General features: G+C 40.7%; 1 protein-coding gene across 4 annotated transcripts in view; it reads right to left on the bottom strand.

The window, feature by feature from the left end:
- The window catches only part of LOC122943069 (inter-alpha-trypsin inhibitor heavy chain H3-like), a 165,841-nt gene that overhangs the window by 130,038 nt on the left and 12,399 nt on the right, over nt 1-23,404 (bottom strand). For all 4 annotated transcript variants that reach the window (XM_044300477.1, XM_044300478.1, XM_044300479.1 and 1 more), the window contains exons 5-9: nt 23,160-23,322; nt 21,281-21,391; nt 18,394-18,519; nt 14,128-14,244; nt 12,724-12,892 (exon numbers count right to left, since the gene is read on the bottom strand). In XM_044300477.1, coding sequence (XP_044156412.1) covers nt 12,724-12,892; nt 14,128-14,244; nt 18,394-18,519; nt 21,281-21,391; nt 23,160-23,322 — 686 coding nt within the window. The remainder of the gene's footprint in view (nt 1-12,723; nt 12,893-14,127; nt 14,245-18,393; nt 18,520-21,280; nt 21,392-23,159; nt 23,323-23,404) is intronic.

Genomic DNA, 23,404 nt, shown 5'->3' with positions numbered 1-23,404 from the left:
TCATGGGGGACCAGAGGCAGTATCCAGCAATGCCGGATCCACAGACCTTAGTCAGGCTGTTCCCTACTGGAACAGCCTGCCGGAGCCTCTGCCGCAGATGTGAAACTAGCCTTAGGATATGGCCACATGACCAGGTTTCTGCATTTAGTTTTGAAAGCAAAAATTAGGGGTGGTCATAAAAGGAGAAAAAGTTTAACGGACAGAAGTAGATAGAGGGTATATGTTTCGTCAAAGTGACAGGTACCACGCCCCTTTTACACGCCCCCTTTTATATCGCTTGATACCATTTTATATCAAATTGATAGTGTTTGATATAAATAGTATTCGCCCCTATTAAAATTTATAGGGGGGCTATTAAAATTTATAGGGGTGCTATTAAAATTTATAGGGGGGCTATTAAAATTTATAGGGGGTGCTATTAAAATTTATAGGGGGGCTATTAAAATTTATAGGGGTGGCTATTAAAATTTATAGGGGGGGCTATTAAAATTTATAGGTCACGCTATTAAAATTTATAGTGTCCGATATTTTAATATAAGAGTATTAAAAATCAAACGATGACAAATATAATTTGGTTAAAAAGCTTTATTCATTTTTCTTATTTGCAACATTCCTGTAGGGACAGACACGTTTGATTGTAATTACAGCATCGTATACATAACCGTTTCAGGCGTTTTGTTACAAATGATCTCACAATACGGTCATTTTTTCTAAAATCGTTAGTGAACATTTTTAACACATTTTCAAAAGATATTCCTTTAGCTAGACATTGCAAGATATAGATACAGTAATGGCCGCAGACCGTACTAACGGCGTCTTGTATTTGTCTGTTTTGATACCTTATAGTCTTAGAATTTTTATATAAAAACTGCATAAAGTCGCCCGGAAATATTTCATTTGCGGGGGATAAACCATAACTATCAAAAAAAATAGATATATCATTCGGGTATAATATAATTAAAACCCAATGCTTCCCCCGCTGATACGAATTATCCGTATTTACAATGTATGCTGCGGGCCGGTCGATGATTTTACCCCCCGGTAATAAATCACTCGGGAATACACCTTTAAATATGCGCCTGGCGTTAATATCAGCTTTAATAACACACGCAATTTCATAATTATTCATGTCTATTGAAAATCATATAATACCTCCCGCCGATTATTTATTTCAATAATATTTTCATGAACTGAATATACAATCATATTAATTGTGTTCGCAATCGGTTCGGCAAATCTAATTTCAGCTCGCAGATTGCCAGTTTTTACTAGAGAGAAATGACCGCCGGGTTCCTGATCCGGCGATAAATCAAAAGCAAACAAAGTGTAACCGTTCAAAAACTTGTGTCGATCAACGGATAAAGCATTGTCGGCCTTGTGTTTCCCCGAAATATGTACTAGTGACATATATTCACGAACAGCTGATTCGTCTTGGAAGTTAGGTTGAAAAGGTTTTGCCGGTATCTGTTGACCATCCAAATATAAGGCTGCATAATTCACATTATAGTGGTTGAAGCACAAAGGGTTTCTTTGGTAACTCCCGGAAAATGATTCGTTATCCACAAACGCTAGTATTACTGTTTTTGGTAGGTTGCCGAGGAAAAGATTCTCGTGGTTACATATGCGTGTACCTGCGGGTACGCTATACACTTTAAGCGCTGCCCGATCGATCGAGTACTTTGCGTTAGCGGTTAGCAGAGCGCGACTGTGCCCGATTCTTACAGCGGGCGATACTTGTACTCTTTTGACAAACAAGGACGCGTGCTGGATTTGTACTTTAAAATGTGCCGCCTCGGCCGACATAAGGCAGAAAGTGTCTTTGTTTCTTGTCAATTTTATCTTTAGATCTAAACCGTTCAGTATTAACTTCGGTTGATTAAATATATCGGCGTAAATGGGTCCCATTAATTCAACACTCCTAGAGCGGGCTGAATACTTTGCTCGCTTGCTGAAGCCTTCATTACGCCCGTCGAGAACCCGGTCATCATGATGGCCCGCTGTGTCTTTATAGAACAAACCGGCTGTAAATTGGGACGCTAAAGTTTGTGAATTATAATTTATTAGGGCCTCTATATACGCTCGGTACGTATAAAGGTTGTCGCTTCTTGAAATCAGCGTGTCGCCGAGCGTTATATCCAGTTGGTTAAAAAGACTCGCTATAGGGTAGTTAATAAGTGCAACGCGGGATCCTTCCGGTATGGGTGTGTTATCAGGACTAACGATTTTGCAAACGACGTGTAACAATGTGTTATTAAGGTCGTAATAATATTCACCGCTGCCCGTGATGTAGAATTCCAAAGGGGCATTGTCAGTGATTGCGGCGATTGGCTGCACCTCCACATAAAGCGATTTTTCAATGCTTGTTTGAGTAGGGGGTATTTGAAAGATATCCAGCTCTGATTTGGCGTACTCGGCGGATGCGTCATGCACGAAAGCCATAGCGGTTGCCTAGAAGATGTCACTCGGTGAGCGACTTCTTGTTTTCTGGCGGCGACGTCTCTTAGGTTGTGCTACTTTATTCATAAAAGCTGGTAAGACAATGGCAGCACGTTCACGTTTTCTTTTACGCGTTTTTTTACGTATTTGCACGACACCAGAGCCCTCCTGGTTCTGAGCCGACCTATTTATACGATCCATAAAGGCGGTCGAAGCCGTAGTGACAACGTCTTTAGCGATGTTACGGGCGGCTGTTTTCACATGGGGTTTTGCAAGCTCAATACCTTTCTTAAATAGGGGAACGACACGTCGGAACAGGCCCCGAAATAACCCGGCGAGTCCAGAACCATGCATGAATTCAGTACCGTGAAAGCCGTCCAAGCCATGACCGGCTTGCGTTATGTAATAATGCGTATAAGCGTCCGGGTCACCGTACACTCTCTGGGACAACATTTTAGTGTGTCGTCACCGCGCGCGGTCTAAAGTGTAATCGCACAATAGTCTTACCGTATTTGAATTTAACAGGTTTAGCCTGATCCGTCAGTATTGATATTGTAACCGTGTCAAAATGATGTTTACAAACTGGTATATAGTCCGGCCTGTGATACTTTTGCGTGACTATATCACCATTTTTGCCGCCTAACTCGACAGTTCTTAAAAGTTGTACATAACTATCGCCAACAAGTTGATGTTGGACGATATCGGAGCATACAAATAATGTGTAAAAACCGGCTTTAATATCGGAATTAATTTTTTTCTCTTTTGATGAAACTAGAGCGAGCCCCTTTATACCACCAACATTATGTTCTAAAACAGGTAAGCCTGGTCCTTTGTAGCGGAGAGTGATGTGCTCGGTGTCGACATTCTTGAGAAGCGGCGTTTTCGAATACCCCGACAGCCCCAAAATATTCCCCAACTTCACACAAGGCATGAACTTGTAAGCTGGTGAATTCAGTACATAAACGGTTCGGTCAATATCGTCGTATCTTAGACGCAATTGATCGGGAGGTATTTTTATAGATTCAAGTTTGCTATTAATGGCTTTGATGAGATCGTGCATATTGGCGTAATAACCCGATTTAACAAAAAGCTCGCTGATTGGCTCGTCGCGCTGTGCGACGTAGAATACACCATCTCCGGGGCCAAAGGTTTCCCACGTATGTGGATACTGAATCTCCACTAAAGCTACTTCGTAAGGGCCGCGAAGATGCACCGCTTTTGCTAACTTAGTGGTGTAATCGGCTATGCTGTTTTCGGGATAAAGTTTGGCGGAGGCGTTGCAAGGTAGCGTGATAAAAAACGATCCGTCCTCCATAGTTTACAGACGCATCAACTGTTTTTCAGGTACCCAGGAGTTAAACTTGTCAGGGTAACCTATCCACTTTACAAAACACAACGTTTTACCCCGAGTTTTCTTCTTTTTCAGTATTTTTTCTATCCTGTAAACGCGTAGCTTGTCGAGAGTTACTTTTTGGACTTCTTCCGGGTAGAACGATCCTTCAATGAACTCATCGGCCAGGTCTTTCAGCTTATAAAGGGGTCTGAGGCCCCTAGTGTTTACAGCGTGAATTTTAAATATCTCGTCCGTATAGGTTTGTTCATAACCCTTTGTAAAAACACCCTTATAACGAACAATTCTGACGTGATCACCTATTTTTAATACCTGTTTAACTTTTTTAATAGTATCGTAACACCCGTAGATATTTTTCCAAACGGTTAAAGAGTTCTCTTTTGTCACATCGACGGGGCGCCGCCTTATAGTTCTGTGGTATGTGTGGTTATAACTATACACCAAGTCTTGCAACTTGTCGATGTACCTGTACGTGTTTTGTTCTCTAAGATAGCGCCACATTTTAGTTTTAAGCGTTCTATTAAAACGCTCGACCAACGCTGCCTTAACAGCGTTTGTAGTTAAAAAATGATGTATTTTATAGGCTTCACAAAGACGCATCATAGGTTTGTTTATAAACTCACGGCCCCGATCAGTCTGTAGCTTTCGGGGAGTTTGACCGCTTAACTTAAATATCTGCTCAAAAGCGGTAGCCACGGTAGCCCCGGCCTTATTTGAAAGACACTCCACCCAGGCATATTTAGATAGAATATCAACGACCGTCAGCAGGTATTTTACACCATTATTTTCTTTAGAAAAATCCATCATCGACACAAGATCTGCCTGCCATTGAGCATCTATATCAGACACCATAACCTTGTTTCTTGTAAAGGATTTTTTAACAGGCTTGTACAATGTGTAAGTATCCTCGTTACTCAACCAGTTTTTGACAGCGTCTTTTCTTATTCCAAATTTCCGTACTTCTCTGAATAAGGCGTCAATGCCCCCATAAGAGCCGGCAGCTTTTGGCGTGTAGTACTGTTTTCGCAATATTTTGCTTTTTGCTGTCATTTTAGCGGTATTTTAAACAGCGTCTACTCAACAACACGTCCTAACTGTTTATACAATTTTAAATACTCAAGCTATTATATTTATTGTAAAAAGAAAAAACTGAATACATTTTTATTTTAAACAGTTTATGTATGGTAAAATAAACATTATAAGACATTACACACAAATACATTTTATATACATACAAAGTAAAAATTTATGTAAAACAAATAAAAACATTATAAGATGTTTAATACAAACAAAATTTATATACAATCGCCAAAGTAAGAAAATTTACAACGTTAACCAAGCAGCTTGCAACAAGGGCGATAGCCTCTTTTTAGGTAGTAATGAGCCACGCGGCGATACAGTAGATGATCTTAATAACCCCGGGGGTGTAAAAGGGCTTCGAGCAACGTCAAAGGGCTCACTCAGCGACCGCTTTTTCAAATTATCGAAAAGTTCTCTTGTTCTTGTATTACCGATAACAGTTGAAGGTGCGTTCAGCTGTGCGATAGTCTCCATAAAATAGTCCCAACCGTGCGGTTTAATATTAGGCAAGCCGTGACTCTGGGTAGCTGTTCGAATCAGGTCAATAATGTTGGATCCGGGCACAGTTTGTTCTTTGTAAATGAACTCGCCCATAGCGTTCCAGTACGGCTTATTACCAGAGCGGTACAGTTTACTTAACAATAGTTCGGCATTTTTTCTATAACGTGTGTTAATACTGTCAAGTATCTCGTTAGTATCGGGGCTGCTCGAGGTTGCATTTGGCAATTGTTGTTGATCGGTTTGCGGCTGTGTAATCAGGGTTATACCAGGCATTTCTTTACCGGATTGTTTGTTGAGCATTAAGTACCTCTGTAACACGACGGTGTAGCTCTTAATTTTTGCATCATCTGAAAGGTCATTTCTGTGGAGTATTTCGCTAATCTCAGCATCTAAGCGCCGTATGGCTGTTTGGCGTATATCTATTGAATCTACGGAGGTATTTTTAAGCCTGTCCATTTCATTTTTGGAAACCAGGAACATTTTCTCTGCATACTGCATTATGAACCACCGGCTGTATTAGCTATCAGGCTAGTGATTAAAGGTATAGCAAAGCCTAGCAAAGCTCCTATAAAACCGCCGCTCTGGTTCACAATGCGCTTCTTTCCTTTAATGGAGTACTTTTTATCGCTTAATTTCTTTATAGCCCTACGCCATTTTTTCAATATATTTTTTTGACGCTCTTTAAGGGGGATCTTTCCTTTAAGGATGTTGAGCGCTATCTCGCCAATAGCCGATATCAAATCATTACTGGCGTTACGTAATATTGATTTGCGGGCCTTCAGATTTGTTTTGACTAATGCTTTTAAAAGGTCCCAATTACGCCGGATCCTGTTCGACATCCTTACAGCACCAGCGCAACTAACAAAAATAACCGTAAAGATGTGAGATACCGCATTTTAGAGCTTCTGTTTGCACACATAAGCTACAGGCAGATCTGGCGGGAATAGACCGGTTCTGAGTCGCAGGTCCTCAGGCGTGTCAGATCTTAAATCTACAAGTAAATAACCGTAAGGCTTGTGTGTAGCATCTTCAAAAGCTTCTAAAAAGAAACGTGTTTTACCGGGGTACATCTGCCGAGCCAACGTAATAACCTGTAATTTATCACGAGGGTTCTTAAAAAGGACCATGTATTTAGTGTTTAAATTTATGGTTCGGCTTTTCTTACCCTGACAAAAAACGTTTTGAACGAGATACATAATGCTCAAATTTCTGTGGTGTACGTATTTGGTGAATGCGTTTTGTATTTCAAGATTTTCACAAGCCGCCTCCATAAGATCATCAACAACCGCCAAATTTACCTTGTCCGTTGGAAATAGATCAGCGTCTGTAAAATTTTGCGGGACCCCCTCGATAAACCTGATATTTGTAAACAAACGGGTTAGTTCATCATACAATTTCTGCCAACAGGCGTAAAACCAAATGACATTATCAGGTTTGTGCGACATTAACGTATCCTTGTGCATTAATATATTTTTAACAAAAAAACTCTTTCCGGAATTTGAAGGTCCTGCTAGAATACACGAAAAAGGGTGTTGAAATTGTGCAGTCATGTTTAATAGCCAAAAGGCAGCGTTGTAAAGTCAAACGTCAGCTGTCTCTTTGTGTAGACGCACTTTTGCGTTTTACGTAATGGTCTTGTCTCTATGGTCAACCGCTTCCTATTTCTGAAAATGCCGTCTTGCTCGATACCTATTGTTTTCTGCGTCTCGGGGTCGTTGTTGTGTGAGTAATCCAACACAAGGTCTTTTAAACTGTCAAAATTAACAAGCCGTGTGTTAGCGACATTGAGTGTTATACCCTTAACCTTCAATACGGTTTTCCCGTTGTTAAGTTTGTAGCCGTAAGTCTTTGGGCCGGCGGATACAAACTCGGTAATGTGGGCATCGTCGGGTATTTCACTAGTTAGTTCACCGAGAAAATCACCCAAGGTTGGCGTCCAGTCAGACCCCTTACTCACGAATATGACGGAGTCTGTGTCGTGATAAAGGCAACGTTCCTGTAGCCTGTCTAGGAGCGTGTATAATTCGAGTCTGGCATAGGCAGTTGTAAAACAGGCTATAAAAATGTTTGTGTTTTTGTTGTGTGTGTAGCGCTCTTTTACATAGCGCCAATTGACTAAGGCCGTATCGTCATCGATGAAATTAACCTCGGAGAGGTCGTAGTACGGCACAAAAGCTAATTTGAAAAGCTCGTCAGGGTCCGTGACTATGCTGGTACGTGACAAGTTAGAACGCTGGCCAAACTTACCCCACAAAGAGTTTAGGAACAGTTTTGAAATTTGTCTTTTTGCGGGGTTTACAGCTATCTTATCAGAGCGCAAACAGACATCCTCTTTTTTTAAAAATGCCGCTATGTAAGCGGCTTTTTCAGAATCCGTTTTACACCAACTGGGATAACCGGAAGCCTCCTGTTTATCTCTGAGGTGTAATTTGATGTACGGGGCGAACAAATCGTCTGTTGTATTTGGAAAATGCCAGATCTCGTAGATCTCGGCAATCCTGTAACCTTTTTCAACAGCTAAAACTAGCTCTATAGTGCACCATGTACCGGTTAGGGACCGCTCATCGTCTGTGTGACTGCAAATATCTTTCTGACAGCTCAATGCGCACGTGTAGCATAGTGGAAACATTAGTTTTTTATTTAGCTTTACAGGGAGGACCGGAAAAAATAAATCTCTGGGCGGGTACACTTTAACTCGTGCAATGCCAAAGTATTTTTTGATGTATCCAAAATGATCATAAATGATTTTTGGATGTCCTACAGGGTAAGTCTTAGTTTTATTAACAAAAGGGTACAGACTGGTGAAATCGTAATAATGCACTGTTTCATCGGCCTGCACCTTGTGGTAAAGTTTAATGGCGTTAGTGCGCCCTCCGTAAAGCGCGTCACGAGGATCCAAAGGAGTCGGGAATTTCATTTTAATCAGAAAGTCTTTGACCAACGAATCGTTTGCAATCATTTTGCGCCACTCGTGCTCCCACAGGACACGGACCGTAAAGCCTTGTTGCTGTAGTCGACTTTTCCTGACTAGGAAAGATTGGTACAGCTGCCCGTAGGACGTTTTAGTAAGCTCATTGCTGTCCCGCTCGTTATAACACACAGGACACCCATGATAAAAACACCCCTGAAATTCAAAAGCGGTGTGTTTACCGTTAACAAAAGCATACCCGTCCAAAAAATATTTACCGACCTTTTTTTCACCGCCCTTTAACGCGTGTTGTATAGAAATGCCTTCAGCATGTTCAAGGTACATGAGCCATTGTATAGCGGGTGTTGAAAAGCGTTTCTGGGTCTTGTGGTAATTATCTGCAGGTACAATCGCTATGGTATTTTTGGGTAGAAATTTAAACCGATACATGGCCATGCACACGGATGCCAGTGTGATAAGCTGGAGTGGATCAATACATTTAGTGACCGTTCTGTATTTATTTTCACGTTTAATGTATTGCAGCACTTTTTGCTCAGTCATGGCCATAATCGTGTCCCTGTAACACTCACAAGCCCTTCTCAAAACCTCAACATCCTGCTTACAGTAAGCTTTTAACTCTTTTTGAAAATTAAAGGTATCATTTTTATGTTTCTCATACCAATCTGTGAAATCTTTTTTCTCACCGGGCATCATGTATTCGACGCCATAATAGCTAGCGGCCGGTAGGGCGCCTATGTAGTTTTGATTTTCGGCCGTGTTGAAAAAATGCGGGAAGTGACCCTTGGCGCCTGAAAAACCCATAGCCTCGGGCATCTTGCTGAGCTTCATAGGCATGAAATTCAGAGAGTCTATGAACCTAATTTTTAAATCCTTCAGGGTAACGCACATTAACCGACCGCCTTGATTTATAATATCAATTTTAAATTTTTCATTAATCAGCGCCTGTAAAACAAAATAAGCGTCGTAGCGGCCTGCATTGTGAGCTATGAACGTGAAACCCGAAAACTTACCGTCGGCAAAAAATCGTACAAAGTCAAACGTACAGGTTTTCCCGCTAAACTGCCAGGAGTTGGGGCCGTATAGTGCGGTTGCGTAAATGAAATTGGGTATGTGCACGCCTGTTTCTTGCATGCATTCAAAATCGTAGAAGATGTACTTGTCAGTCATTTTTGGGGGGTTGTATGGCTGCATGTAACAAACATGGTCGTCAAATTTGTCAACCTGCCCGCTGCAGATGGTGCATTTTAAACCGCTACATTTGTGTTCATCGCCGTTGTCTATATAGCTGTAACAAAATCCGCAAAAAGTTTTTTTCTTACAAAGAGCTTTATCACTAAGTGCCAGGTTTCTATGTGTTTCAAAACATGCCGCTGAACGGCAATACGTCCTACATATCGGGCAACGTGTATTATTAGACTGCTCCGAACAATTCGGGCTCTGGCACGCTTTACAAAACTGCATACAACCGTGTCGGTATTTATGTTTGTATACAGTGCAGCAAACATCGCAAAAATAATCAAAGCCGATAAAGGCTTTTAGATTTTTTATGCCATAATAATGCTTTTCATGGTGCAATATATAGACGGTCTTTTCTTTAACGGTGCGGGCTGTGTGATAATAACGCCACTGTCCCCTATTGTGGTACAAAATTTTAATTGTGATGTTTAATTTTTTTTCAAATTCAGCAACGTCAGTAAAAGACACCAAATACCCCTCGGGTATTTGTAAGTCGCTATGCAGTTGGCGCGCTTTCTCTAACAAGGCGGCATCGCCCAAAGCAGCCCCCTCCAAAATAGCGTAAACACTAGCGGCCAGACAGACGTTATTATCGTAATTATTAAAATCGTATAAATGTTGTTTTTTACGTTCAATAATCCGACTATACGCTACACCGCCCAAACGCCTTCTGGCCCCACCACGGCGGCACCTGACAATGATAACAACTAGTTTAAGTGTATTACCGGCTATGCACTCCGCGTTACTCTGTAAAGCGTTAGCGATATTGTCCAGAAATGTTTCGGCTCTAAATCCATCTCTAGAATACCTGTTAGAAAAAATCGAATCAAACGTTTCGCCGCCGTCTAAACGCAGTTGTATGAAATCACCCGGATCGGCGTCCCGTAAAATCCTATCTAGCAATGTCTGTATAGCAGCGTGTATTGCATCAAGAGCGTCTACAAACGAGCGAATGGCTTCGAGGTTAGCGAATCTGAAATGTTCCGTGTACATGGTACTGTTAAAATTCGCTAAGTCACGCTGTTGCTGATATACACGTTCTAGATAAACGGATCTAACATTTTGTATTTCAGGGGGGTCGTCTGTAATAGCCGTGTTATAGGGCCTGTCACCTGAATGACTGCGCTTTGATTGCGTGTTTGAAGGTCTATTAGGGGGCGAGCTGTTTGGCCGACTGTGCTCCGCTTGCGCGGACTGCGGTTGCTGATGTGTTTGGCCAGCATTCAGACGAGCCGACGCACCAGTCTTGTTACGACCCTCCTGTCTTTTTTTGCTAACTATTTTGTTCGGACGAGCCGGCGGCCCATTGTTACGCCGGCGACGCCTTATTTCTCTAGCTCTTTTAGAACGTTTAACGGAAAAACAGATTTTTATAGCCTTTTTTAACTTTCTAACCATAGCAGTTGTTTTTGTGCTTTTAAAAGGGCGTCCACCTCCACCAGTCATCACTAGTCAGTCTCGGCGTAGCAGCTCTTTTTCAAGAGCGTCAAGATGCGTAATCAGTCGTGTGCATTTGTCACGCGTAGCGTGTATTTGTCCCTCAGTATTTTTGTTGGGACTGTTAAACGCTAGAGACGTAGAGTCTTTGAACGGTTACACTTTGTTCGCTTTTGATTTATCGCCGGATCAGGAACCCGGCGGTCATTTCTCTCTAGTAAAAACTGGCAATCTGCGAGCTGAAATTAGATTTGCCGAACCGATTGCGAACACAATTAATATGATTGTATATTCAGTTCATGAAAATATTATTGAAATAAATAATCGGCGGGAGGTATTATATGATTTTCAATAGACATGAATAATTATGAAATTGCGTGTGTTATTAAAGCTGATATTAACGCCAGGCGCATATTTAAAGGTGTATTCCCGAGTGATTTATTACCGGGGGGTAAAATCATCGACCGGCCCGCAGCATACATTGTAAATACGGATAATTCGTATCAGCGGGGGAAGCATTGGGTTTTAATTATATTATACCCGAATGATATATCTATTTTTTTTGATAGTTATGGTTTATCCCCCGCAAATGAAATATTTCCGGGCGACTTTATGCAGTTTTTATATAAAAATTCTAAGACTATAAGGTATCAAAACAGACAAATACAAGACGCCGTTAGTACGGTCTGCGGCCATTACTGTATCTATATCTTGCAATGTCTAGCTAAAGGAATATCTTTTGAAAATGTGTTAAAAATGTTCACTAACGATTTTAGAAAAAATGACCGTATTGTGAGATCATTTGTAACAAAACGCCTGAAACGGTTATGTATACGATGCTGTAATTACAATCAAACGTGTCTGTCCCTACAGGAATGTTGCAAATAAGAAAAATGAATAAAGCTTTTTAACCAAATTATATTTGTCATCGTTTGATTTTTAATACTCTTATATTAAAATATCGGACACTATAAATTTTAATAGCGTGACCTATAAATTTTAATAGCCCCCCCTATAAATTTTAATAGCCACCCCTATAAATTTTAATAGCCCCCCTATAAATTTTAATAGCACCCCCTATAAATTTTAATAGCCCCCCTATAAATTTTAATAGCACCCCTATAAATTTTAATAGCCCCCCTATAAATTTTAATAGGGGCGAATACTATTTATATCAAACACTATCAATTTGATATAAAATGGTATCAAGCGATATAAAAGGGGGCGTGTAAAAGGGGCGTGGTACCTGTCACTTTGACGAAACATATACCCTCTATCTACTGACAGATATGACTTTTCTTTTTTTGAATTCACTCCTGGTTTTGGCTTCCAAAATATGTAGCCATATCCTTAAGGTCCATTCACACGACCGTATGCCCGACGTGCCCATGTTTAGGCCACGTGCACTCTGTATCACAGTGCAGCCCTATTGACTTGAACGGGTTTGCAATCTGCAAGATACAGCAAAAGATAGGACATGTCCTATCTTTTGGAGTGCAGAGGCATTGACTCAAAAGCCCACGGAAGGGCTTCCGTGTGTTTCCGTGGGCTTTCAATCCATGCCTTTGCTCCGCAAAATATAGGAGATGCTCTATTTTTTGCTGTATCTTGCGGATCGCTGACCCATTCTTCGGCCATACGGTTGTGTGAATGCACCCATAGTTTACACTGTCTAAATCTTTGTGCAGTGGGTCTGCAGTTGCATTCAGTTAAGTAGAATTTGAATTTTACATTGCAAATATGCTTTACTTACAGCCACCAGTATTAATGTTCTTGACAAATTCTCGAGCTTCTTTTAGGTTTTCTGGAGTTGCTTTGAGCAAAGAATCCTTCCACACAGAAATTCTATTGTCAAACAGTATGAAATTAAAGTGATCATGTTCTGACGTGTCATTCAGAATTTGGAGAAGGGCTTCTTTTGTCTGTATACAGATACATTGGTTAATTTGATATATAATAAATGAGATCCAGCAGGTCAAATTACTATACTATATGTTAACTTTACTAGTTGCCTGCTTTATATTGGTATCATTTTTTTAACCTCCTTTACATTTTTGGAGATGTTAATAGTCTGGTAAGGTTTGCAGTAATTTTTAAACTTTTGAAGAAAATGTCAAATACACATTTTTTAGAGACCACTTGTGGAGAAAGAAAAAAATAATCAATATATATATAATTTACATAGTTTCTATTTTATATAGTTTTGCTATCTTTTTAGTTTTTCTACTGTGTGGTGTGTGGAAATAAAGAAAACTCTGTAATATGCCCCAGAACTGTGCCTATTACTGCTATATGTACTGCAACTCCCACCATCTATTCAGTAAAGAAAGAATGTGTTTATTGTAATCTAATTGACCTGATCATCGACTCCATCATCATCCGCCGGCCCCTACCTACATGTTTCCTCATGCCTTTCACCCATCTACTTAACATTAAGGGCGCCCTAGCCACCATCAGGCAGGAGTCCCAATACCAGGGTGTGCCCTGAGGGGAAGAAGGATAGCACCCCTCCATTCACTTCATGGCCCTAGGGATCATTGGAGTGAGGACAACCACTGTAAACCACCATCACTCCTATTAGTCCCACTACTACCACTCCCCTCCACCCAGCTTTCCCCCCTGTGGGCTCACTGCACACTTACAATAAATATTTTTCGATATTTTGATAGTTTGGGTATTTTTGAACATGGCAATACCAAGTATGTTTATTTTTTATTGTTTATTTTTATATATAAAATTGGGAAATGCGGGTGAATTCATATTTTTTTTATATTTTTGTGTTTTTTATATTTTACAATTTTTTTAATGCAATTATTACTTGATCTTACTATCTTCTGACCGCTTGTACCACAGACTGCAATAGAATACTATCACACTGTATAGGAAGTCTTAGATCGCTTTAGAAAAATGACACTGTATCAGAGCTTCCTGGTGCCAGGGTGTCAGTCCCCCACTAATCAGATATTGATGACCTATCCTGAGAATAGGTAATCCTTATTCTACTCCTGGAAAACCCTTTTTAATAGTGAAGATTTGTTTTGTGATCTTCAGAAGTCATCTAGACGTCAAAAGGTTTACATTTTACTTTAAAGTGGTTATTAAGAATGATATTGCAACACACAAAGTACAAAATGATTTACACAATGCAGTTTCTTACCTGCACCATTTTTCTACCGGACATGGATGCACTTCTGTCTATAACATAAACTACATTTTTTGGTACACCAGTCAATTTAGGGGGGGCAAAAAAGTGAACAAAATATCCATTGACAACCTAAAAAACAAATATAGCAAGTTATTTTCATATCAAAAGTGATTCTACACTTTATGGGCAACTGCAGATAGTATCGCATTGTTGAGACCTTTTCCATCTTTTAACCCCCTAGTAGAGAAGTGAATATAACTCCAGTTTACAATGAAGATTTATTAAGAAAAAATTTGGCAAAATGGATTATATAGCTTGAACCAAATTATGATGTGTTTTTGACCCTTTTTACCCTTAATTTGAGAGCTTTGGAAAAGGGAGGAACACTATTTGTGAGTGCAAAATATTAATTAGTATGTATAGCAGGCTATAGAAAGCAAGGCCATCACAATATACTGGTTATTAAAATGTTTACTTATGCTTATAGTTAAAGGGGTTGTCCAGGTTCAGAGCTGAACCTGCACATATTCCCTTCTTTCCCCAGGCAGCTCCTCTGAGATAAGCATTGGAGCATTTCATGCTTCGATGCTCTCCCTTACCTTGCCGATGTGCAGGGCAAGGGATTTTTTGTTTATATTTTTACACTGCTAGGCGGAGGCTTCCCCCTAGCAGTGTTCCCGGTGACATCACCAGCACTAATGGGTGAGCTTCGGCCCTGCCCTAGCTGTTTAAAAGGCTAAGGCAGCTCTAAAGCCAGCCCATTAGTGCCAGTGACGTCACCGGGAACACTGTTAGGTGGAAGCCTCTGACTAGCAGAGATGCAGTACGTCACCGGATCTAACGAAAATGCAGTGAAATGCTCTGATGCTCATCTTAGAGGGGCTGCATGGGGCCAGCTCTGAACCCGGACAATGTTACACAAAGGTGTGAGCCAATTTATGTGTCCTGGTAATATATGCTCCCCAAAATGTAATGTTTATAGAAATGTGTAGCACACCAAATTGTAACATGCAACATGTGACACTATGTTATTATATTTGTTGTAATTTGTATTGTCTTGGCCAGTTCTAATTGCATGCATCAATGACACTACTGATACATTTCCTTAAAGGGGTTGTCCAGCTTCGGGGGTTAAAAACCCATATGGACCCTATGATACCTCACAGTTGTGATGCTATACTATTATTATACATACTATTCAAACATATGAGGCCACTGAGGCCTGTGATTGGCTGCAGCTGCCACAAGACACTTCCTGGCCCTGCGGAGACTAGAAGCGACCAGGAATGTGACAGCAGCACAGGCACAGTGGGTCCATAGATAGGTGAGTGTGTTTTTTTTTTATAGGGCACATATTAGGACCAAATTGAGGAAGCCTGATAGTCAGCCTCATTGACACATTATAAAAATGGGTGTAGGCAGGTCTCAGTGACAGATAATCTGGCAGGAATGTAGGAATATTCTGCAACTGTTGCCCAATTATAATATTTCTGTTGGATAGTATGCTGTTAGCTGCACAAGGACTTTTTGGTCACATGACTTCATTGTGCAGGCCCTGAGGCTGTAGTTAGAAAACATGACTATGAAAGGATAAATAGAAGTGCAGGCTATCATCATGGTCAGATGCCTGAGCTGGAAATTTTAGTAGGTCAAAAGATGCAGCTTAGCACCGCAGAGGAGTTGAAGATGGAGCTGAGGGATAGAGAGAAGCTGCACAACCTGATAGTGATGATGACCTGTATAATAGTCACCTGTGACCTAGACCAGCCAACCTGCTGCTTGTAAGCCACCCTGAATGATGAGGAAAGGCATATCATGTATGAAGAATGTGTGCACGGTGGTTGCGGGCACAGATATACTACAACCCAGCTGGAGAGTGTGCAGTATGGTATTGGGCCAGATGATGAAAAAGCCATGGTGATAACTGCAGATACAACCATCTTCATTGCTTCCACTTGGAGGAGACCAGAGCAAGAGTGTTGATTCCCATGGAGCTGGGTGCAGCGCCAAACCAGAAGGAGAGCTGTTGCCTCTTATTGAGGCAGTACACTGATTTAACCTACTGCCCTTAACTAACCCTGTGCCCTCATTGAGGGACATATACTGGTTGCCTGATTCCTTCTGCCATCCAAGAGTGGGATCTACGCAAGCCACTTTTTAAAAAATGAACCCTTTTTGTATGGTCTGACTCTGACCCCATTACAAATATATTAGCTTCATATTTAGTCACTTTTTTATGTAAAATAAGCCTATAGGTTAATAAATTATTACGGGACCATGAAGCATTCTAAGGGCTATATTACATCAGCAGATCATCTGACCGATTATTGGTCAGGTGGCCAATTAAACACACAGATATTTTGTTATACACACTGTGGCAATGTGAACATTGAGGTGTGCAGTAAAGTTACAGGGAAGCAGGATAAAAGGGGTGTTGTGTGCACCGGGAGCGTGTCAGCAAGGGGCCCAGCCTTGGTGGAGTAAAAGCCCTTGTTAAGGTGTCCACTAAAGTAGTTGGGGGACACCATATAGATAGTGTAGCTGGTTCAGCTATTTCAGAGCGAGCTTTTACTGGGAACAGGCAATGTGTTGGGTGGGTGCCTGTTCCCCATGCTCCATTTCGGGACTTAGGGCATGTCCAGGGATCCTATTTAATCCTGCTACTGGATCTTGGGTGTGGCTCACTCTGGAGTGTTTGGTGAAGTAGAGTCCTGGTGAGGCTATGTGTGAGTGGTCTCAGCCGTGTGGGCTGAGGGGCCACGAGGCTAGGCACTAGCCTTAACTTTGGGGGAGTGTGTTGCCTGTGGACAGAGGCCTGGAGGCTCTGTGTGGTCCAAGCCAGGAGGACTGAGAGACCACTATTCCCCAAGAGACACTGGACTGGAGACAGTGGGCGTACTGTGCTCTGTACAGCCAGGAGGCTGTGGGACATTGGCTGAGAAAGCCACATGTGTTCACAGGGTGTGAACAGGGACTTAGGTGAGTCAGGAATATTATGTTTAGTTAGAGCCTGGACGGGCGAGTGTTTATTATTTTTGTCATTTTGCTTTTATTGGTGTATCACAATAAATGCACTGTTTGGACCTGAAACCTGGTGTCCTGAGGCCGTATGGGTGTGAATGATCCCCTAAAAGAAAGCTACCCCTCACAACACCAACTATTGGTCTGATTGGACAGATATTGGTCAGATAATCTGTTGGTGAAAGTTATATCTCCCAACTTTCTGATAAACATGCATGCTTAGACTAGTGAATGTGAAAGTTTATCTCAACAAGGAGAAGGGTATAGGCTGACAGACATTTCTGACAATGGCTTATCTCCTGGGAAAAAGGAGTGTTGAAATCCAACACAAAGAAGCGGTGGACAATTTAAGTTGCAGATATGATGCAAATATGTGATGAATCCATGTTGAAATATGAATATCTTACAATCAGATTTTGGTGTCAATTTCATCTTATGCATTAGCAAAGGTGAAAACCCTTAACAAAACCACAAAAGAATTAGAAAATCTGCAGCATGCCCTCAGTTCTGCATGTATATTTTCTAGCATATGTGAATAAGTTTTTTTAAACTTCATCCAGATATATTGTACTGTAAATGGCTAAGGATTTTTAGTGCGGAATCAGCACTGAAGACTCACACCAATCCGACAGCATGTGAATTAATCTAAAAGGGAATCTGTCAGCAGTTTTGACCATGCTAAGCTGTAGACACCACTAGGACACAAAGTAAGGGCCAGGGAAAAGAGTACAAATATACCTTTTGTGGATCTTGATTTCTGATCAGGAGTGGTAAGAATAAGAAGTTTTATTCTGCTCTTGCAAGTGCGCTGCAGAAGGGGATTCATTTTAAAGTTGTTTAGGCACTGAGCTGTTCCACATGCTTATCCTCTGCTCTGAGTGACAGCTGTAGTATCCGACCAGGAGACCGCTACAGAAGTCACTCAAAGCAGAAGGGAGGGGATGTGAAGCAGCTCTATGCAGAGAGCACTTCACAATGAATCCCTGGCCCCTGGGCACTTGCAACAGCAGTATTTGGCACAATAAACCTTCATATTCTCATTACTCCTGATAAGAAAAATGCCTCAAATGGTATTTTTGTACTGCTTTCCCCAGCCTCTTCCTAGTGCTGTCACCAATTTAGCATGGCCAAAAGTCCCGACAGTCTTTCTTCAACTATACAGATTCGGGGAACTGCCATGCTGCTCCATTTTCATCCATATTAGCAGGTGTAGCCTGAATGTTTTGTGTATGGCCAGCTGTGATCATTACACCTCACCTGTATGTTTCCAGGGGATTCTCTATTAACATCATAGGTCACAGTAAAATCTCCATCTAGTAACGTGGTATCACAGTCAGCACATGAACGCTGTTGATCTATCGTGGGTTTAAAAGAGACATGGCCCTGAAGACAATAGAAGACAAGAAACCATAATAATTAGTGTCCTAAAAGTGTCTGTATGTTAACACATGTGAGAAGGTACAATTACCTATTGCTCTAAATGGCAGGTACGGTAATCTATATATTAACAACCGGAGACAATCTACAAAACCCACTAAATAGAAAAGCTACAGAACATGCGATTGTCTTCTGCAAAAAAACAAAAACAAAAAACAATTGCAGAATTACTGCACCACCCCCAAAAAAATCCTTCAAATTAAACATTAAATATGTACCCCCAAATGGTGGTAAACAATTACAATTCCTCCCGCAAAAACAAACACATAACTACGTTGACGGCACAAGCACAAACATTTTGCCAAAAAAAACATGCTTTTGTTCACCAACAGTAATCAGTAAAAAAATACTATGGGGGTCATTAATTATCTTTTTTTCAAGCCACTTTTTGGTGTATTTATGTCACAGATTTTGTTGCGAAGGTGTTTTGTGGCAAAATGGCGTGGAAAATGATCTTAAATATCTACGCCAGCAAGGGAGCTGCAGCAAATGCCAAAGTTATGTAGAGGCTGCGCCTCAACATAATTTTGGCACATCCACCGGCAGAGCACAGGGATTAAGACGGGTGTATCAATCACCGATCTTAATACATGTCCCCCTATATACTTTTGGTAATTCCAGAATTATCCTGACAATAAATGAAAGTTATAAATAAGAATAAAATGTTTGTTATATTGCACAGTCCATGATGTAAAAAGTGAAAAAACAAAAACAATAGGGAAATTTCAGGGTTTTTTCTAACCCCCCAAAAAATAAAAAAAACAACAAAAAGGTAATAAATAAATTATATGCAATTTAAAATTATGCCAATAGTAAATATGACTCATATAAAAATATTTTTTTTTTAAAAAAGCCTTCAGGGGTGGAAAAAATAAAGAATAACTCTTGGAATGCAAGAATTTAAAAAAGAGAAACAAGAGTTTGAACTGGATTGCTCAAAGGGCTCTCCGGGAATTAATAAGATAAAGTGACTGAAAATACTTATTACTTTATTATAAATATATTTTCTAAAAACATTTCATTAATTATTATGGCTCTTTTTGTCTAGGGATTAATGATTAGAAGAAATAAAATGGCAGCTGTCCTATTAGTACACACAAAACCTGTTCTAATCACACAGGAGGACAAGTTACTTCAGAGCACTGAGGTAAAAAGCTGCCTCATCCCCCTCTCTGTTCTGCTTGTCAGGGATTATGATCCTGAATATAGCTAAGGGCTCCTTCACACTTGCAGCATGACGGATCCGGCAGGCTGGTCTCCCTGTCGGATCTGTCCTTCCGCTGTTTTGCCATATCGCCGGACCACCGCTCAGTCCCCATTGACTATAATAGGGACGGGGCTGAGCTCCGGTGCAGCACGGCGGTGCACGGCATAAGCCGCCGGACTAAAAAGTCGGACATGCAAGAAGTCGGGGACGGAGCGGCGGTCCGGCGGCTCGGCGAAACAGCGGAAGGACGGATCCGACAGGGAGACCAGCCTGCCGGATCCGTCCTGCCGCAAGTGTGAAGGAGCCCTAATAAGATCTTCAGCTGAATATCTGTAGGAATAGAGTTCATGAGGAGACATGAAGTACAGAGAGGAGGGTGGGGTGTGGTTGATGAGCAGCAGCACTAGTATGGAGTCTCCATTATCACAGCCCCACATTACCAAAGTCTGTCCTGTCCGTCCTCTCTGTACTTCATGTCTCCTCATGAACTCCATACAGAGATTTGAACTGAAGATCTTATAATCTGTTTTCAGGATTATAACCCCTGACAAGGAGAGCAGAGAGGAGGATGAGCTCTTTAGCTCAGTGTTGGGAAGTAGCTTGTCCTGTTGTGGGATTAGGACAGGTTTTGTGTGTACTAATAGGATGGCGGCCATTTTATTTTCCCTGATGATTACTCTATAGACAAACAAACCATTATAACTAATGAAATGTGTTTGAGGAAATGCTTATAATAAAGCAATATTTTCAGTAACGTTGTAATTTTCTTAATTCCAGAAGCACCCTCTTTAAGCATAGAGTAGAATCTCCCCTTACCCAGTAAAAATGTGCTCTGCCTATACTGGCTATACTCCCTGAAATGTGGCAAAGTCCTCATGATATATCTATGCCAATCACTGAGAGAATTATGTGGCTGATCAACTACATCTGCACAGTCCTCTCTATCCCCTCTTTGCACTGATTTCTGTAATCAACACAGGCAGGAAACTGACTAATCAGGGTTAAACTTTCTGTTACACAGAAAACCTTGGAACCTGGCCAAGTGAGTAAACTACTGGACAACAGCTATGCGAGGTCAGGGATACTGACATTAACTCCTCACTGATCTAGACCACAAGGGATACTGTTATTATTCCCTGCTCTGTTAATAATAACTAATTATCTGTTCTAGACCTAGACCACTAGGGATCTTGTCAGTAAACTGTTTGCCCAAGACACCAGGGAAACAGACATTAATCCCATACACTACTTTATATTATCATGGTTGCAGATATTAATCCCTTTAATGTCCTAGACCCCAGGATGTTACCATAAACCTAATGACTATAGTAGCTAATAATGGCTAATTATTTGGTGCCCTGGTCCCTAAGTGCCCCATCAGCTAAAAATGTTGGAGGGAACAATTGGTACCACGAAAGGTATATATTATATAGATAAATAGTTATGGGTAAGTCTCTTTGCAGGTACATGTAACTTTTTCTACAGCACGTAACATATTACCTTTTCTCCAGAAAAGGATTTTTGTATAGTAGGTAGTAGGTCATTTGTTAAAAAAGTCGCTTGAGCATCTAGAAAGCTGATACCTTGAGGTTCATGTATGTCTACTTCAATCTGTAATACAAGTGGTAACAATGTTACTCGTTTAAAGAAATCATATTTAGCGGAACTGATTTTTACAGATATTTTTATGTATTTCACAGAAAGGAGCGGAGTTTGGCTGCAACAAGAGCAACAGTGACTCCGTCATTGAACCAAATACCTTTGGCTACTTTCACATGAGCGTTTTTTGCGGATCCGTCATGGATCTGCAAAAACGCTTCCGTTACGATAATACTACCGCTTGCATCCGTCATGAACATATCCAGTTGTATTATGTCTTCTATAGCCATGACGTTTTCTATTGTGTCAGAGAAAACCGATCCGTCCCCATTGACTTACATAGTGTGTTAGGACGGATCCGTCTTGCTCCGCACCACTTCCGCACCACATTGTAGTCAGAAAAACGCTCCTTGCAGCATTTTTTTATTCTCCATGGGGACGCAACCAAATGGCACGGAATGCATTTTGGTGCATTCCGTTTCATTCAGTTTTGTCCCCATTGACAATGAATGGGGACAAAACTGGAAGGGTTTTCTTCCGCTATTGAGATCCTATGACGGATCTCAATAGCGGAATTGAAAACGCTAATGTGAAAGTAGCCTAATTTGCATCATAACTCAGAAACAAATCCTTAGATCAACAGAATAGCACTTTAATATGGTGAACTACAGCTATGTGTCTATGCCAATAGTTACATAATGAGGTTGCTGGTGACAGATTCCCTTCAATGACCAAACATTTTTATTTACATATTTTTCGGTGTTTTAATATTTCTTATATCATAGAGGGCTTTTTATTATGCGTTTTTTTTTATTGGAATAAATATAATAAAATATATTTTTTGTTTATTAGAGTAAATTTTACAGAAAGTAGAAAAACATGCATTTTTGTCGTTTTATTCAGTAAAATCACTATAAAAACAAAGAGGGAGATTTATGACACTGTCTAATAGAAAACTGTATCTGTAATCTTTCTTTTAGTCAACTTTCATCAAACCCCAAAGTTAAAATGCAGTTTCAGTCATACAATATGTCTAGTTCTAGGTAATTTTGGTGCGTCATGGGTTTGTAAGGAAATTTTTTTCTTGTATGGGTTTTCCTTTTGTACTCCCAGTAGCTCTGCCATGCAGTGGGCAATTGACAAACATCTTTGGGTTCAATACTCATTAAAGAGCTTGTCCAACAGTATTCATTTTTTTTTTTATGTGGCTTGCAGTGGGTTAAAATTAAAAAAGAAGCCATAGTCACCACCACCAATTTCTCCACCACTCCCATTGTGACACTGCCCCAGTCCCTGCTCCCCTTCACTTCCTGGTCCCGATTCAACCTGCTGAAAATGTCCTGTTCAGCCCATCACGGCTAAGGCAACTCACTTTTTTTTTAAACCAGGAAGTGGAGAGCAGTGGAGACCGGAGCATTGTCCGTGGGGAGTGGTGAGGGTGAGTATGGCTTCTTTTACTATTTTTAACCTCTTGTGCACCATATATAAAATGAATACAGTTCACCAATCCTGTTAAGTGCTATGTTTGCAATGAAATAGGCGACGGAAACAATGCATTTCTGTTTTCTCTCCAAGGTTTCTGGCTGTCTCTGACAACCGAGCTCCCGACCATCTCTAGATTTCAGAGTAGAGGTAAATCTTTGCAGTGTCATGGATTTCAAACCCAGGACTACATGTCATAAAGTACATTTATTGGACAATGTTATTAAGTTAAAGAAATAATAAACTTGTTCTGAATTATATTTTTATCTCATTTAAAATGTTTCTGCAGGAGCCGTACCTCATATTTTCTTATAAGAGTTTCTGGTTGAACTTTGATGAACATCTCATACTTTCCAAGGCGACGTTTCAGCATTTCTTCATAGACCAACTCAAATGTGACTTTACTTTCTGGAGCCACATTAACAGACACAGTGAACTTCTCCGTCTTCCTTCCAGAGGCCCTGTATAGACCCGCAGTAAAAATAACTTTATATTAGTATGTCACATATGTGGTACACTATATATGTGGTATCATACAGTACT

Source organism: Bufo gargarizans, chromosome 7, assembly GCF_014858855.1.
Source record: "Bufo gargarizans isolate SCDJY-AF-19 chromosome 7, ASM1485885v1, whole genome shotgun sequence".
NCBI lineage: Eukaryota > Metazoa > Chordata > Amphibia > Anura > Bufonidae > Bufo > Bufo gargarizans.
The sequence above is the reverse complement of the archived record's forward strand: the minus strand, read 5'-3'. Positions and strand labels throughout refer to the sequence as shown.